We start from the raw sequence: 19,071 nt of genomic DNA on the forward strand, positions 1-19,071 counted from the left end.
GCAAGTTCCTACTTGAAAAACCCGTCAAATGACATCGATACCTGCACACGTCACTTTGAATTGAAAGTGTAATTATCAGTGTATCAATAAATGTTTGACTGGAAAATGTTCACCCCATTTAAGGTCCTAGCTGTTGGTCCTGAAAATTTAAAATCATTCGGTAAAGAAGCAAGATCTGCGAAACAATGGGTTGTTGTGTACACCGTCAACCCTTTTATGTTCTATGTGTCCATCATTTAATCTTGGACTATACTGATCTTGCATTATATTAAATCCTGGAAGAATCGTCCATGAAGGTTAAATGGTACAATCGTAGGAAGTACCGCTGAATTGACCATCTCCATAGTAGTGGCGTTTAGGAACGCCAAATAACTTGAATTTGTTATTCCGTCCAAAACTGGAAGAACGAGATATCCATCATCTTCAGATTTGCCACTATGTGTTGGGATAAACCACGCCTCTACTGCATAATGATTGGATACTTTCCACATTCTGTCCTGGCCCCGCCCACACAGATCTTTTTTGACTAGTGCTATATCACTCAAGGAAACATTATTGCATTTCAAAGCTACTCCATACGCAAAACAGTACGATTTATATCGATAGTTTTCGTTAATGGCTGGGAGGTCAAGTGCTGAGGCACAGGGTGCATTTCGGGAATCTTCAAACGTTTTCCATTCGACTGTTAAGGTATTCAGATTTATGAAGTATCTTCTTACAGCTGCCCTTGTGTCAAATTGGTTCCTTTTAATTGGATCCAATAAGTTTCTCATTTCTAGGTTCTCAACGAAGTCTGGATTCGGGTAGGACGAAATATCCACGATGATGTCCGAATTATCTTTCTCAAAAGCATTTATCTGATGCATCATGAACACATTGTCTGTTTTTAACGTGTATACCTCACCAGATTTTATATGTACAACATATAAAGTTGTAGGAGAGTTAGGTTCCCAGTCTAAGGCTTTCTCTGGGATAGCATGCTGAATCATTTTCATAACATTGATGTAATATGGACAAGCAAAAAATATAACGTAATTTTCTGTTGCAGCGAAAGAATGCATATAAGGAATGCGATCTACCTCCCACGATGTAATTATCTCCCTATTTTTGGTCGATTTTATTCTCACCAGTGAAATTTTGCTTTTCATTCCTGGAATGACATTTACACTGGATAAATAGGTCAGATGATTTGATGTTCCTGATTCCGGAAGGGAATGTGCAGAGGAAAGGAAATTCAAAAATGAGAAAGCTGACGGACTTTTGTGAACGTGAACAGGAGCCGAGAATGAAGACAAAGTTTGCAGGGAGTCGGAATCGATTTGATAGACTTTCCAGAAGTCATTTAATGCTACAATATTTCCATCTCCGAACTTGTAAACATTTACATTCATGTTGTCAATACCTCTTACGAGGGCCTTCAGCCTTTGAAGGAAATTGAATGGCGGATCCACAGATTCAAACAAAAGATAGGGTGCAATATCATGTTTGTCCATTGATTCTTTGTAGAATTCGCTTTGAAGGAATTTGGTAGAAAAGAATGAGGTGCCATTTCCTGGAAATTGCCAGCTGCTTAGTTTTGCAAAGGCGTCGAATGCATGCGTAAAACGTCTGCCGCCAACCTCATATTTTCCAAGTCCGTTTCGTATCTGAATAAGTCGTACAAAATATTAGTTTCACGTCACTTAGAGACAATAAATATAGCAGTATCTTTACAAAACATCAATTTAAGATATCTTTTGCTACATTATCTTCTCAAGCCAAAAATAATTACAAAATTAAATGAAAGTAAGTGATCAATGCGGTGAAATAGGTGTTATTTTTATGTTCTTTAAATCTTTCAAGACTAAATTATCCAAAGTGTTTGATTTGAATAAAACTGTGTATCGCAGTAGTGTCAGGAAAATTCCTGTAACTTACTTGTTTACTTATAATAAAACATATCCCTTCTTTTCACAGCACCGTATGTAAGAGTAGCGTATCAGAAAAATGTGGCTAGCGAAGATGGTAGACTGGAGAGGTAGAATATTTGAACAGGAAAAATCCAACTTTGTAAAATGTTTGCTTCTCTAAAAGGTTCTTTGACATCTTTATTTATTGCAACATAAAACTTACCAATGTGCCTTTAAGCCAAGATGGTAGTGGTTTCTTGAAGTAAATCGGAATGTTTTCCATTTCCTGTTCATTTGAAGCAAAGAAAAGATCAAATCCCGAGTCTGCTTTTCTTCTGAGTAATTCCTTCTCAGTTTCTTTCTTCAAAACCGTTGTTGACGCTGTACGCATCAGTGCCATACAAAGAACTAAACATACGAGCACGCTGAATTGTATTTTACGCATCGTGTTCAATTGTCAATTTACAGTTTACCTATCTGGAAGGAACAAAGTTTACAAATTATTACCTAGGACATTATGAATTTATACCCTATTTTTTCCAGAGAGTCAGCGTTGATAAACTTTGTCACCTTGTCAGCCACTCGACCTCTAGAATTACAAATAAGGGTTTGTCAGATTATCATTTAGTCAAAGTAGACTGAGGCAAAATTTGATAGATATTTAAAAAAAGAAAAAAACCTAAAAAAGAGTTAAATATGTGTTTATTGCTTTCTTTATGTAAAGATCTCTTCGGAGGACGTCCATATTTTTACAACTAGATAGTCATAAAAAAGGAATAAAATACCTGACAAGTTCGTATATGTTTTTCAAAAAAACCCACCATAATATTGTATTATAATGATCTTGCCTTGTTTTATACAGAAAAAAAAACGAAACTGATGCTTAATCCGTACTCTGTATATTTATGCAAAATTAACAAACTCATCTTGCTAAATTCTAGAGTTAATTAAGTCCATGATTTATTTACTATAAATGCACTATATGCATTGTATGTAAGTTATCAATGATTGTAAAATACCTCTTGATGTATCATAGTAAACTTCATACGACCTTTGTCAGAAGAGTTTTGTGTAACTTATTTACTGAAAGATAAAAAAGTCTGAGTGATTGCCTTGAGACGATGTAGTTATTTAACAGATGTCTAAATTGCATAACGTGTCTAAATCAATTCTTAATTTTTATTAAGCTAAATTAATCAACGATTTTTTAAAACAAATGTTAAAATGCATGTTAAAAAGAAAACAATTGTTGAGTGTAAATTGACCTCTTTATACCTGAGCAGTGTATTGTGACCTTGGCAATGTAAACAAATGCAATTCAGTGGTACTCTTCATATCTTAAACGTCAACAAACCCGAACGGTATTCAAAATGAGAATGACACGTATGCATTGCAAGTTACATCACAACACTACACACCACAACACTTTGCATGATGTATATGTACCAGTCGACAGGAGATGTTTTCTTTTAAATGGCATCTGATCCCACTCCTGATGTTTTGAGGGGTCAGTGTTTGATCTGCTCTGAATTTTATAATTGACTTTTGAGCTTAATTACTGTACGCCCTTCTCATACATAATCATGATATATAATAAGGTTTATAATAATAGTATAAGTTTTACATTATTATTTAAGTTATATTATTAGACATTAGACGAGAAAAAAATAAGTCCTCATTAGAAAGATCTGCTTCACAAGTTTATTGGGTTCAGTTACATACTGGGTAAGTGTGTGCATTGAAACAATCACAAATGATAACTCTTCTTAATAATAGAAGTATCATTAAGTGTTGCAATTGCAACTTTTAATGCCATAAACTATTGTATTAATAGTAGATTTCTCAACCAAAAATGATAAATCGCCCCTTAATGAAAGAATTACATCATTCTGGTGTTAAAAATGACTTGTGAACTAATAATACAAAATTTATGACATTAAGTTTTGACTTGTATTGCAACACTTAAAGCAATATCATTAATCGGCGTTTTATCAATTGCTGTTGTTCCAGAGTATGACTGAGTAGATTGGATATCTTTTGTTTGCTGCAACCATGGTTTTTGATGAAAATATTATACCGCATGAACTCATTTGAAAGTAATCCTAAATTAATTCAATCATGCTAGTAAAAATGACATAAATAGCTGGTGAATTTAAACCACAGAATAAAACATCCATAAGGTACATCCATCGTATTTCATGATACCTGAAAAAAATTATTTTGGAGAAGTAGATGTTTACATGTAAACATAAAGGTTAATTCAAAATCAAAAAGTTTTTCTCCCCATGTGTTAAGGGTGGGCTTATTGTTCTATGATGGTCATCAAAGTCATTTGGCTGGGCGTGGTAATATAGACTTGGCTTCAGGTCATAGTACATTCCAGTTAAGTTTCCAAATAGTGCTTCTGTGGAGTATAGATCAGTTGCTTTTGCTGCAGATTCTAGGAACTTGAAGTCACATGCTTGAGGCGACGTAGATGAGCTTAAACCAGCTAAAACAAAGGAAATGGATATGAAAATGATAAGTACCGTGGTTTACCATGGATTTGAAAGAAAAATTCGTGTGCATGTTTTGAATGCAATGCTGGATATATATATACCTTTCGAATCTTTTGAGTTCATCATGACTTTCATTTGTTTTCTCCATTTTGCTCTCCGATTTTGGAACCAAACCTAAAACAGTAAAGGCTCAACTTAGAAAATTAACTTTTCGCCATTATTTACACAGAGAATTGTCTACGGATTTTCCCCCTGATCATGACTATACGTTGGATGTGGCTGGTCGGCAAGGGATGCCCTCTACTCCATAGCACCTGATCCCAACCTCTGCTCCTGGTTTATATTGTTTAAATGGTCTTTTGGGTATAAAAACTGTTCGTTATCTCCATATTTCATATTATCTACATGTAGATGAAAGAGATGAAAATATCAACTCAGCAAGCTAATTAATTAAGTTCGACAGCTAACCTGTACTCTTGATTCTGTCAGATCAAGTTTCGTAGCAAGCAGCTCTCTTTGGAATACATCTGGGTATCGAGTCTGTAGGAAAGCGCCCTCTAGTTCACATAATTGACCTCTGGAGAAAGTCGTCCGGAAGCGCCGCTGTGTGGGACTGGACAGGAAGACTTTAACATAATTGATATTATGAGAGAATTTTGATGTTATATAATGATTTCTCGTTTAATGACGTATAGGATCTAATTAATGAAAATAAAGTGTTGAAATAATGCATCTGTCTCGGACAGATGCATATTATTTTCAGAATATGAAGGTACAAATCAAAAATAGAAAGATTAAATAGAAAACTAAAATTGTGCAGCCTTGTTATTTCATTGCTTGAGCATGTTTACATTTTTGTTTGGTTAATTTACTTAACGCAAATGCACAATTAACAGATGAATCGTTAAAAAAGAAAAAGAAAACGAGAGGCAAAAAGAAAAGTACGCTGTTAATGTTAAATAAATTAGAAACAAACAACAAATAGTATTAAAGAGGCATGAACACAGTTTCAGCTAAAATTTCAAAATTTATATTTCCATTTTTACAAATATTTAACTAGGGTCTTTCTAATGATCATCAAAAATATGAACGTCAGTTGTCGAGATACAAGACAGATTTAAAGCTCCAAACGTTTGTTATGTAAACAAGGTATATGTCATGTTTTTGTTTAAACAGGTTAATATACTAATATATGTTCGTTCAAAGTATATAATTTCAAATAAAAGTTAATTTTAAATATGATTCCACAGTTACTGTTGATTTGCTAAATTTCATATTTTTATAAATATTATATTTTCTATATGTAAACAAAAACAAGGCACGAGCCTTGTTTACACAATGGAGAACTTTAAGTTCTGTGTCTTGTTTGTTAATCAACAAATGATATTCAAATTTTTGCTAATCAATAGATTATTCATTAGGTAAGAATTGTAAACATTAAAACTGGCTTAAAAAATTCAGTTGAAACTGCGTCCCTGCCCCTTAAGATAATATTGATAAATTAAATTCACAGAAACCTTAATTATCTGGCTTATTTTAAAGACGTTAAATTCTCGCGCGAATTCAAATGCCTAAATTCATAAAAAAAGAACAACACCTCCGTGACTTTATTAAAATCTTTACCTTTATTTGTTAGAGATCCTTTTACATCGAGTTTGCTTTCTGAAATGAAAAAATAAGATAACGAACAGTATGTGATTGATTTAAAAAAATAATATAGAAAATATTATAAATCAGTGAACACAACATTCCACACCACCCAAGAAAATTCAAAAGGTGGGATCAGATGTCTATATAACAGGAGATAACATCCCCTATCGTCTACTGACCAAACCCACCGTGAGATCTATGCTATTGTATGATCATTAAATAAATTTTTCCGTACTTATAATAATAAGGAGATGTTGCAAGGATTTCTAATGACCTTGTCAGCAATTATACTGTAGATTCCTAATTATACGCGAGGAATTAATTATAGCTTATTTTCGCGAGAAGTATCACTCGTGAAATAAAATTACTTGCTTTTATTTTTATGGTACTAAAGTCCATGTAAATTCTCTTAATGAACTGTTCATTCGCGAATAATTATTCTCGAGATTTGACGTTAAAAAGCCATTAAGCGATAATAAGTACTCGCAAAAAATAAGAAGTTTACAGTAATCTGTTATTAGGTTATATGATTGGCCATTGCAAGCCCTTTACTTTTATAATTTGTGTAAAACAATCAGCCTGCAATTTCATATCTGTTGTAATTCATTAGCATGCACAAACTAGTAAATTACAGTACACATTCTCAAACTAATTAAAATTCTTTAATTGTTCTATGATTAAAGACTTTACTCAAACTGATGCTTACCTTTTGATGTTTTACTGGAATATGCTCCCTTTTGATTATCAGTGTTGGTTGTATAAAATACAGTTTGTTTTTCTCGCTCTTCAAATACAATGCCCGATACCTCTGACGTCACAATTGTCGGAGAACATTGATGTATATTTGATCGAACAAGGAAAGTGTCGTTGAAAATTGATTTGTTATGGACATCCATAAATGCAAATTAAAAAAAACCTCTAATGCAATTTGGAGTCAGGTCTTTGATTTTCTGTCATTTTAGTTAATGAAATTTGATTTAATATTTCCCAGAATCATTTTTAAGACTTCAGTTCTTGAAGCTACATCCAATCATTTGACAGTAGTTATAAAGGGGATAATATCAAAATACTTATGAAAAGTAGAATGTGAAAAACTACACGTGAATTATTCTGCTGCTACTAAACATATCATGTAGAAAATAACTTTGGAGACAGCCCCTTATCGATGTCCAGGGAACGTTATATGGCCTCTGAATCAGAACCAAATCTCATTGTAACGCATTAATAAGTTTTCTTCGTAATTAAAGATGTCCTGCTCATTTGTTGGAATTAATACAGTCTTTTGTTGGTCTTCATCGTAACTAATGAATATCACATATCCTACATCTGCTTTAACGGGGGAAAATTATTCTTAAATCAGTGTTTAAAATCCTTTTTGCCAACGTTGATAAGTTTGTTCATATCTCATGCAAGTGTTTTACTAAGAAAACAACTATTCATAAATTTTAAGATTCGACTTTATGAAATATTAAAGTTTATAGTTTTCAGTACTTAAGAATGTGCGATAACTCATATTTCAGAAAATGTTATTAGAACATTCAGTTGTTATAATTTTAATTCCTTTGTACTGGTATTTAAGATGAATTTCCAACTTATTTAATTTCCCGCCAAAAATTTGTACTCGGAGAAGGATTTTTATTCAGGTGAAAATCATATACACGTCTTCCCATGAGTGAGATGACACAAAAAATTATCATATTATGTATTCAGGTGAATGAAGGATATGGATATAACGAACAGTATTCAGTCTCAAAGTCCATAAAACTACACACAATACAAAATAGAAGCAGAGCAAACACGGACCTCCGAAAAATCAGAGGTGGCATGAGGTGCCATGAAGGAGTGAGCATCCCCTGCTGATCGGTCACATCCACCGTGTGCTCCTTGTCATGATCGGGAAATAACGGAGAATCCGTCGCCAATTCAGTGTATAAATAATGGACTAACAATTAGTATGAAAAACGTCAGTCAGCATTTGACTCAATGATAAATTGTATTTGCTGACAAGGTCATTGTATCGACCATAGAACTTACGAAATGATAACTTTAAACGAGACTGCTTATATTTTGAATATAATTTTGGTAATTTGTCAACCACCTTATCGCACAATGATTAAAATCTTGTACCATTAATATCTTAAAAGTAATATTGGAATGTCAAGGTCTCTATGCACACCATGTATATAGACCGTTAATGTCTATTTTTTTTCTTTATACAATGCCTAGTTGTCTTTATGTCCAGTTTTGTAGATATAATGCCCGCTGATATATTTGCTTTCTTTACTGATTAGTGATACTACAGCTCAATATCCTTAATCACTGAAACGGAAAAATGTTTGCCGAAAAACGGAGAATAAAGAGACAAATATTTTTGTCGGTGTTTGACTTGAAAGTTAAATAGAGATATCGAGAAAAATGAAGAACGCGTGTTAATTATTTAAATTATTTGTTTTATAAATGATTAGTCCAAAGGGAAAAAGAGACATGTTTGCTCGTCTAATTTTAAACATTTCAGGTTGTCCAAAATCAATATGAAGGAACATTTTTTAATATAGCCTCATGTTAATCAGTACTTGGGTGTCAGAAACTGTGCAGCGAGACATTGTCTTCCGAACAAAGAATTTAGCAGACAGAATCGGACACCGTTGAGAAGACGACATGAATGTAATGATTTCGATTGAAGAAATACAATAGAGGATTTAAATATGTCTTGACCAAGTATTAGGTTACATTACTTTTCTCTTCTTAAATATAAAAAGCTTTGAAAATATTTATTTTAGTCTTGAAGGTGTCAATGCAGATTGTGATTGTCGCAATATTTCAATATGGAGCACCTTCTCTTCAAAATATTTTTAATTTGCTTTACGGAGGACTTTGTTTTCGCATATACTTTAACAAACGAGCAGAACTTGCATACAGCGCTGCTAACTGGATATAATAAAGATCTGCGACCAGGGACGGACAGAACTTATCCTCTTGAAGTAAACGCGACTTTTTACCTGTTTTCGATCAAGGAGTTCGATCTAGATACGGGAAAATTCTCTCTCACTGGTGTGTTTCAAGTCAACTGGTACGACGAAAGACTTTCCTGGGATTTAGCAACTTACAATCAGACAAACTCAACGTCCATCCCTCAGCAGAAACTATGGCTTCCTGATCTGATAAATGTAAATCCATACGAAAACATAAGGGGATTAGGAAGCGATTTGATTAAAGTGATCGTTTTCTATACAGGAATGTGCGACTGGTACGCCCTCCAAGCATTCGAAGTCATATGTGATGCTGATGTAACTAAATTTCCTTTTGATACCCAATATTGTACGTTAAAATTCTTCATTTGGGGTTATCAACCGAATGAAGTAAATGTGAATTTTATTTCATCAAAAATGATTCTAACATTGTATACCGAAAATGGTATCTGGGAAGTTGCAGATTCGATATGTCATACACAGTCAAACGTGTACGGTTATAAAGAAATAGTTGTTGGCTTGCATCTTAAGCGGAGAACTGCCTACTATGTTGTGAGTCTCGTTTTACCAATAACGACAATTGCAGGACTGATGGGGTTTGTTTTTCTTGTGCCCCATGATTCCGGCGAGAGACTTGGGTTCTCCATCACAGTGCTGTTATCTATTGTTGTGTATCTGACAATAGTCCAGGACATGCTTCCAGAAGCTTCAGAACCGAACATTTCCATTATGGGATACATTCTTGTTAGCTTCGTTCTCAGTGGCGCCCTTGTTGTCGTTCTTGTAATAATAAGTTTGAGGATCCAGAACTGTCCAGACGACAAGCCTATTCCACAAAGTGTTGCTCAAGTAGTTAGGTGTTGTCGCAGGAGGCGACAGAAGAAGAATAAAGACTCCGTAGAACCGATTAATGAAAAATGTGGGTCATTGGATGACGATGAAAGCGATGGACACGTGACCTGGTATGAAGTTGGAAAGTGCTTTGATTTCGTGTGTTTCACAAGTTTAATAACTCAGTTAATTGTAACGTGTGTAACGTATTTCTCCATTGTGTTGTCATAGTATATATTTATAAACATCCGAATTTAATAGACAAGTCTTTTCTAAATAAAAGAGTTACAGCGATATAATATTTATATTGTTAAAATATGATTCTAATGCAATTGTTTTGTAAAACACATTTTGATTGGCTAATGCACTAATGTTTGAAGCAGTAAAACGAGCATTAACGAGCGTGAAAGCTTTTTCATTGTGACGTCATAATAGAGCGACGCAAAAACAATGCTCCGTGACGTAATTTATGTAACAAAATTCAACAAAATAAGATGTAAACAACAAACAAAATGCACGAATTGCATTAGAATGGGAATAACTAATCTTCTAATTTGGTATTTGCGACTGTTAATGCTGATTTAACGGTCGCAAACATCCGTTTTACGCGTCGCCGGTAAAACTCAGTTTGCGACCGTTAAATCAGCATTAACGGTCGCAAATACCAAATTATAAGATAGTTATTCCCTAAATGTAAAGGTATAAGCTTAATTCGTTTTTATATAAAGATAGGGCTACTGAAAGGTGAGACATCGAAATCAGTTTTAGATTTAAAAAACCATTCTTAATTTATATCTGAAAAGCATACAATATGTCCATTATTGTTGTTTTTGAAGTCGGTAGCAATAAATCAAATATTTCATATCTCTTTAAATTACTTTTCAACATGTCTGAAAATCATGTTTGATAAACCTTGTTTCATAATTAAATATGATAATATCATAATTCAGATTTTATCAATATTGCCATTTAAGTAACAAAATTAGTACCCCGCACCCTACCCCCAAAATATCAATAAATCCAAGTAGGGCGCCATGATCTTGAGAAGGTCTTGATGAACTCTTCTTTGCATGCACAATATACATAAATGTATCCTGGCAATAAAACCGCTTCTTATAACATTATAGTCTGTCGGTGTAGTTTTATAATATATACATAATATTGTATTTTATCATATTGACTATCTTTTTGGCAGATTAATTCTTAAATATATTACCGTAAAGATTGACAAAAAGTGTATATAAATGATGCAAGATTTCTAAAAAAAGAGAGTTATTGATATTCGATTGATATAACTGTGTTGATGCCATCAAATGTCATTTTAAAATAAAATCTGTATAAAATTTGGTGCCATTTACAAATTGAATCGGGCGGTTTCTGGTTCTTTCGAACTGGATTAACACTACTACAGTAAACAGTACTCTCATATTTAATTCAATAAGGTACTCTAGTTAATCCCTTTTATTAATTGGAACGCGGCGTTTGTAAGGTCCAATGAGAAACATTTGATGTTAAAGAGTTTTAAATGGAGTTTCAAACATGCTTTTAAATGATTTGATAACCTTTCATGAACGGCACAGTTTTATTGGAGGACTTATATAAACCATTACAATAGATTTCTGTTCATTCATCGCACAATTTATATCAGTTTAAATACAAGTGTATGAAAGGTTTAACGAGAAAATTCGTGATCTGCATCCCTGCAATATAAAATGATGTTAATGATTCGGGCACTTTTTCTTCTTTGTTCTCTGGTATCAACCGTGGGCGCCTATACCCTATCGGACGAACAGAATTTACGGACTTCTCTTTTGACCGGGTATGATAAAGAGCTGAGACCGGGAACTGACAGGGGCTTTCCTCTTCAAGTCAACTCCTCTTATTTTCTATTGTCTATAAACGAGTTCGATTTGGATACCGGGAAATTCACCCTAACTGGCTTCTTCGGACAAAAATGGTTTGATGAAAGACTTTCGTGGGACCCCGCCAGTCACAATCAGACAAACTCAACCGTATTATTACAAAATAAAATATGGCTGCCCAATTTTATAAATGTCAATCCTTTTGAAGACATTAGAGGACTTGGGAGTGATTTAATTTCAGTGCGTGTTTCTTATACAGGTTATTGTGAATGGTATGCCCTACAGGTACTTGAAGTTATATGCGATGTTGATGTTTCTAAATTTCCTTTTGACACCCAGTACTGCACGATGAAATTCTTCATTGGAGGTTATTTACCATACGAAGTATATGTCAATTTCGAGTCATCAGAAGTGTATTTATCATTATACCAGGAAAATGGTGTATGGGATATTATTTCCTCTACAACACATATAAATATAAACCTTTACGGATATGAAGAAATTGTTGTTGGTTTTCAATTGAAACGAAGAACAGATTACTACACTGTTAGTCTAATACTGCCAATTTTAGCAATCTCTGGACTAATGGGTTTTGTTTTTATTCTTCCGCCGGAATCTGGTGAGCGATTGGGATTTTCTACCACAGTTCTATTATCCATAGTTCTCTACCTTACTTTAATCCAAGACATGCTACCGGAAGCGTCGGAACCTAACGTTTCCGTCGTTGGCTATATTTTGGTAGTCTACGTTGTAACTGGAGCTTTTAGTGTTGTGTTCGTCATCTTTGGCTTAAGACTACGGAGTTCTTGCAAGAAGCCTGTACCTCGATTTCTTGCAAGCCTTGTGAAATATTTTCATAAGAAAAAGAAAAAGGAAAACGCAGTTGAGAGCTTCGATACAAAATCTGTGGCCATAGATGATGATGAGGATGATGACGATGTATCGTGGTTAGAAGTGGGATGCTTTTTCGATAAAATTTGTTTCATTGTCTTCTTAATTGAAATAGCATTATCAAATATAATTTTTTGGTCCCTTGTGCTTTCTTAGATTTGAAAAAAAAACATTTCTATTTCTATATAAAATAATTGTTGTACTGTAATTGACAAATTACATTCCTATTTCAAGTATTAGTTTACGGATGAGTATTGTCAAGAATATAAAAAAATATTTATTTTCTTATTTATGTACTATTATTTAATTTCTTTATGTACTACCTCATTTTTTTCACAATAAAAAGTTTAATAAATATTTCTCAGTGTTACTCATTTACTTTACAAGGTGTGATTTCTGAAGCCTAACTCAAATTCAAAATGATTCCTCCAATAAATAAATTCCATTTACATAAAAATAAAATTTACCACTTTTTAATGTTTACTCTAATGCTTATTTGGCGCTTATTCATTGCATGATAGTAATCTAAGTAAATTTTCAACTAAGCTTTTGCCATTAAACAAATTGGATGTGAGTTTATGATTTTACCCTTCATTCTCAAATCTTAATGATGTACTCAGAGAGCAAATCAAAATTAACGAAGTTAATGTGACATTATTGATTATAGTGTTTGTTTTTTCAAACAATGACCAAGTCAAAATGTAACGATATGAATGTCACTGCATTGATTTAAACGTTTGTTTGATTTACACTCCGAATTTTTCTGTCCATGGCATATTGAGTCTGCAGTGCTACAATAACTGACTGCTCTGCGGCTAATAATTTTAACCATTGAACCATTTTCCATTTCGATCACATCTGAATACCACAAGACAAGATAGGTTAAGTCACTGAAACACATTTTTCTGATCATTGTCTGTGCTATTTTAAGAACGATGCAATCGTTCATCATACATTAAAAGGGTGTTTTAATCCCTATAACAAAATCATCGATAAGTAATTTTATTAATTTGCATATCAACAAAGGATTTGAATGAAATGTATGGAGATAACGAACATTATTCCAGCTCAAAAGTCCATAAAACAATACAAAATCCTTTGCATAGCAAACACGGATCCTACAAAAAAAAGACCGGATCACGTGCCATGGAGGAAAGCGTCATTGTTAATATAACAAGCCGATGTGCTATTTTGTCATGATCGTGAAATAACGGAAATATATATAATCACGATTTTATTAATTTGCATACTAACAATTAAACGATTTGAATGAAACATCTAAAGTACAGATTATCCTGATTGGCAAGGTCTGGATGGACTTTCAAGCTTAAATACTGTTTTTGTCTCAATATTGCATCTTCTTTCTCTCCATTATGCAATATAAACTGCCTTTTGAAGCGTTCAGAATCCTGTATTTTTGTGACAGTCGAAAATAATGGGAAAATCCTCGTCAATTCAGTTATAATAAAGGTAACAAATAAGTCTTTGAATGGCAGAGATTTGCAATTTAAAAACTTTCCAAACCTTCCAGTGACAATTTAATTGACAGAAATGGTATAGGGTAATAAAAGGGTTTTTTGTGTGATAAACGGTGTAAAAAAAACTGGTGTAATATAACATGCATCACTGTATTCAGGGAAATTTTCGCACCCGTTTTATTTTTGTCCCTTTCGCCCTTCCCTCATTTGGGCGAATTAAAAACAAGCGAATTGAAACAACACAGTATAAATTTTTAAACAAAACTATAACTGACAATATTTAAAAGGTGTAGGGTAATAAAAAATTATTTGTGTGATAAACTTTGTAAAAAAAGTCGTGTAAAATAACCCTGTGTACAGTATTAAGTCTGCGATTCCAAGAGAACTCTGAACGAAGTACATTTCAATAACAAAAGCTTGTACCCACATTCAAGAGAAAGAGTCTGTATGATGTCTAATTATTTTAACTATATTAATTATATTTAAGGCAATCAAATTGTTCTGTCTCTTTATACACTAAAGTACTTTTGGGCTGTTTGATGATTTATTTTCTGTCGAACACAATATTTTATTTTTGAGTAAATAGTATCTAAACAGAACATTAAATTTTATATTATATTAAATCTTAGTAAAACTTTTCAATTCGAGGATGCAAATAGTTGATGATTTTTAAAGATTTTTTGAAATAAAATATTTACATTTACATGCAGAGTCATCTTGCATAATTTTCATATATTTTACATATATTTTTGTAAGGAAGCATGTGCGTGAACCTATTTACAAAGAGTTTTACAATGGAAAGAAAAAGTGGCATATGTAAATAATATTAAGTAAAGTAATATAATTAAACAGAAAAAAAAATCAAATGAAGAAGTCTCAATTAAAATGCTTTCAAAAAGTTATTTTGAAAATGAGAACATTTAATCTGCAGATAATTAAGTAAAACATAATTTTTTCTCTTATTAATCAAGATATTGTCCTAAACATAATTTATATTTATTTTATTGATTGACAATCTGGACGTATTTGTTTCCTTATAATTAGAACGTTTCATCTCGCTAATTGTTCGGACAAAAACTAGAACATGAGGGTGATCATTCGTGGCTAGTGTGAAAGAAAATTTCATCCAAATAAATCCTTAAAATCTGACATTGAAGAATAATTATTTTCAATGTAATTCAGACTACGCGTATTAGAGAACACAATTGTACACAACTGAATACCCCTACCTTGATGAAGATGAACATTTGGAAAAAATTATCGTGCAGAACATTTTTTTTAATAGATGTAAATATATGCATAAGTTACTCTGTAGTATATTATGCACTTCTTTTTTTTTTTTTTTTTTTTTTTTTACAAGTCAGTTTGAAAATGCAAAGGTAATATATCCCACGTGCACGCTTCTTGATTGAAAAAAAAATATTTTTTTGCAACAGTCCGCAACTTCTCTTTTACCGCTGCACGGAAGTCAACCTTTTTTTGTCATGGCAATTATACTTCATTTTTAACCATTGCTTCCATGAAATATGAACACAATTGCAAAATTTACATTTTTTAGGACATAAAACATATACATGCATATACGTTTAAATAAGCAATATTATTTCCATTTGTCATATGAGAGAGAGAGAGAGAGAGAGAGAGAGAGAGAGAGAGAGAGAGAGAGAGAGAGAGAGAGGGGAATAAAATCCCTAGAAACTTGTAAAAAATATAAAAATTTTGAATAGATTTATTATAAGCATATAATGTGATATCGTTACCAAAAAGTAAAAAAATCTTCAAACATATCAAATTAGGAAGTAGTAAACTGCCCCTTAATTTGAGGACAATGTTCCTTCTTTGAAAAAAAAATATCAAAGTGCACGCTACCAATAATTTTTAATAATACCGTAGAATTACCAGGTTTCTCATTTATGTTCTACTCACAATATTCAATTGCTTTTGTTTAAATTATGAATTAAATTATAACGTGCTATTAAATTTTAATTAAAAAAAGAAATGAATGAAGAAGACAATTTTTAAAAAATATTAGGTAAATAATAGTTTATGTTTGACATTTTTTCTTTTACTTTGAAATTCCGAAAAAGGTCATGTTAACGCGACCCATGCTCAGGATTAATCACAAAAAATCAGTTTCATAACCATGATTTTGCTAATGGACTTATTAACACAAATCAAAATTGTTAGACAAATAAGTCAATGAGAAAGAAAATTTGACACCGGTTTTCCGATTGCTTTTATTATTATATTGAGTAATAATAATTAGCTATTCGATAAAGGACAAATTGTGGAACACGAAAATGGGAGTGATCATTTACTAATGTCGTGAAAGGTATAAACTTCCATATAAATCAGTTTACCTGCTTTTAAGGTTAACGAATAATTCAACGTAACTCTTTTATATTAATATTTGTGCTATATTCTCACCTTTACCCTTATGAAACTATCGATATACTCGGGTTACATAGGTACTGTGTTCATTTAAATACTTAAATTATGAGAGAGATTTGTTGATAATTATGTGAAATAAGTTTCACATATCGATGCATTTTAATAAAAATAGCTCATATATATTTATTTTTAAGTTGAAAATGTTCGGGAAAAAATATATTAAGGTTGATAAACGGAAAATATGCCCTCAATACAGTGTGTAAATAATGGACTAACTCTCTCAATATTCATGCAGACAAACATTTTCTACCACTATCTTTATTTCAAATATGCACTTTACTTAAAGGGTCATGTGAGTTCTTTGTTTTCTGTTTTTGTCTTCAAGATGCTTTGTCAATAATAGATCATCCAAGAAGATTTTAGTTTTTCTTAACTCAAATCTTCGTTGTGTTAACCAACATAATAATTATTTGATTTGTTAATTATTCGAATATTAGACAACTTATTTTTTTCTGATCGAATACACTTCTTATGAAGAAAAGAGATAATATAAAAACAGCGATCGACGTCATAAAAACTACAATGAAAGAATGAGATACCGAAAAGTATTCAAGCTCAAAAGTCCATAAAACAATACAAAATAGGAGTAGATCAAACACGGACCTCCAAAACATCAGAGGTGGATTTAGGTGCCATGAAGGAGTGGAGAACTATAAACAATATTAATCTGTCATCAGGGCATGAACTCACAAACTCCAGAAATTCCAGAGCTGAGATGAGGTGCCCAGGAGGAGGGAGTGTCCCTTGTTGTCCAGTCACACCAGCTGTTTTTGGTAAAGTTGATGGAATATTCTGTAGTCAAATTTAGAGCAAAATAGAAGAACTATGAATTAGTACATGAATTATGGAGATAACAAACATTATTCAAGCTCATAAGTCCATAAAACAATACAAAATAAGAGCAGAGCAAACAGTACCTTCAAAACATCAGAGGGGGGATCAGGGGCCATGGAGGAGTGAGCATCCCCTGCCTACTAGTCACACCCTCCTTGGGCTCATTGTCATGATTGGGAAATAACGGAAAAATAAGTCATCAATTAAATGAAACATGTCCGCCAAAATAAGTCCCAATGTGAGGTTATATTATTCACTTAAGTTTGTATTTCACTTCTATTTTAGAGTTCTACTTGTAAAGCTGTAGTGAATTGACAGGAGGTGATATATTCAATATTTTAATAATACATTTAGCAAAATTTAACTTTTTTTTCGAGGCAATAAATGCATTTATTCTAAGTATACATTACATGAGATTATTCTGATCCGAATATTATGCTGCGTTCCCGATTTGCTAGAATTTCATTGAAAATTTTGAAAACCTGGATCATCTAAATTGCTTTGAGAAAATGAAATCCTATTAACAGATTCAGAATTAGGCACATTCTATTAATGAGAGTTCCAGGGTTTCTATTACAGCGATGAACGGAGAATGATTGACGCCATTTCTTCTTACTAACGACTTTCAAAAATTCTCACAGCGTTTAACATGATTAAGGACAGGTCATGCAAACGAACTTTCATAAGTTAAAAAGAAGAAAAAAAAAACAACTTGTGTCATGCTCATATATGTACAATGATCAGTTTTATCTAACTTATTTTTTTATTTTTACATTCAAAATTGAACAAAAATTAATTTAAAGTGACAAAAATTTAAACAGAATAATAACGATGGTTATGATAAGATAAAATAACTATGAACAACAGAAAATTATATTTTCTGGAATTTAGAAATTTATAATTCTAATCATTTTCAACAATATAACATTTTGTAAGGTTATGAATAGTAAGACTTGGTCATAAAAACTCGGTTCAAAACAATTTAGGTCCCAGTGACTCGAGCTCTCTATGACCATTTAATCGGATTTTGAAATTAAAATAAAATGAAACCTTGAACTACGTAACCGGTCAAACAAGCAGATTTTTTTAATGCAATAATTAAATTTAAAAGGATTAGAAATTAAATAAATAAATTAATGAATTAATAAAAGATTGAAACTATTAGGGAAATAACTGCAAGGATGAAGATTTATAGTTATTTGTATAATTTATATGAAAATGTCCACGATTCTAACATATTTGCTGATATCCCTGATATTTTACCCAAACACTACATGTATCTGACAGTTTTTTTTTCAAAGGTTAAAGGAAAAACAAATCTAAATTAAAATTTATGTCATCGATATATTTCACTGGCTTAGCGAAGAAGAATGAGATAACGTATACAAATAAATCATCTCAGCTGCAAAATCGATTGACAGGAACATTTTTGACAGGAAAATAAAAATGTTGTATTTTTTAAATTGGTATCAATAAATTTTATTATTCTTTAATTAATATAAAGTGTTTCGTGTGTACCAGAAAAATGGAACAAGGCAGTAAAACTTGCTTGGCATGAAAGTAATCCTTTCAACTAGAGAACTTTAAATAATCAGTGTATACAAGTGTTAATCGACCTTTAATGGGTTTAAATACATTTATTGGAAGTCATTTGAGTTTCGTTCAATGGAAAGTTGCTAATGGTATGTAAATTATATCCTGATCACTGGATTCTACGT

At 32.3% G+C, this 19,071-nt stretch overlaps 3 protein-coding genes across 3 annotated transcripts; 1 reads left to right on the plus strand and 2 right to left on the minus strand.

Annotated features, from left to right (window-relative positions):
• Positions 1-263: 263 nt before the first annotated feature.
• Positions 264-2,300, minus strand: LOC134276951 (beta,beta-carotene 15,15'-dioxygenase-like). The gene is made up of 2 exons (XM_062759230.1): positions 2,113-2,300; positions 264-1,646 (listed from the first exon to the last, which is right to left on the minus strand). Exons 1-2 carry the CDS (start codon positions 2,287-2,289, stop codon positions 264-266), a joined length of 1,560 nt encoding a protein of 519 aa, XP_062615214.1. The 5' UTR covers positions 2,290-2,300.
• A 1,816-nt stretch (positions 2,301-4,116) lies between these two features.
• Positions 4,117-6,933, minus strand: LOC134276944 (paired mesoderm homeobox protein 2B-like). Its single transcript, XM_062759221.1, has 4 exons — positions 6,744-6,933; positions 4,856-5,013; positions 4,489-4,561; positions 4,117-4,380 (listed from the first exon to the last, which is right to left on the minus strand). Exons 1-4 carry the CDS (start codon positions 6,931-6,933, stop codon positions 4,145-4,147), a joined length of 657 nt encoding a protein of 218 aa, XP_062615205.1. The 3' UTR covers positions 4,117-4,144.
• Positions 6,934-8,843: 1,910 nt separating this feature from the next.
• On the plus strand, positions 8,844-10,699 carry LOC134276952 (acetylcholine receptor subunit alpha-like). Its single transcript, XM_062759231.1, has one exon. It carries the CDS (start codon positions 8,863-8,865, stop codon positions 10,066-10,068), a length of 1,206 nt encoding a protein of 401 aa, XP_062615215.1. The 5' UTR covers positions 8,844-8,862; the 3' UTR covers positions 10,069-10,699.
• Positions 10,700-19,071: the final 8,372 nt, after the last annotated feature.

This window comes from Saccostrea cucullata, unplaced genomic scaffold, assembly GCF_032062105.1.
Source record: "Saccostrea cucullata isolate Sc308-1 unplaced genomic scaffold, CSIRO_AGI_Scuc_v1 ctg428, whole genome shotgun sequence".
Lineage (NCBI taxonomy): Eukaryota > Metazoa > Mollusca > Bivalvia > Ostreida > Ostreidae > Saccostrea > Saccostrea cuccullata.

Excerpts from the sequence above, each read along its gene's own strand:
- LOC134276951 (XM_062759230.1), bottom strand. The coding sequence starts at position 2,289 with ATGGCACTGATGCGTACAGCGTCAACAACGGTTTTGAAGAAAGAAACT. Across the intron at positions 1,647-2,112 it reads CTTGGCTTAAAGGCACATTG|ATACGAAACGGACTTGGAAA; the intron begins GTAAGTTTTATG and ends CGACTTATTCAG.
- LOC134276944 (XM_062759221.1), bottom strand. The coding sequence starts at position 6,933 with ATGGATGTCCATAACAAATCAATTTTCAACGACACTTTCCTTGTTCGA. Across the intron at positions 4,562-4,855 it reads TGACAGAATCAAGAGTACAG|GTTTGGTTCCAAAATCGGAG; the intron begins GTTAGCTGTCGA and ends TTACTGTTTTAG. Across the intron at positions 4,381-4,488 it reads GAACTCAAAAGATTCGAAAG|CTGGTTTAAGCTCATCTACG; the intron begins GTATATATATAT and ends CCTTTGTTTTAG.
- LOC134276952 (XM_062759231.1), top strand. The coding sequence starts at position 8,863 with ATGGAGCACCTTCTCTTCAAAATATTTTTAATTTGCTTTACGGAGGAC.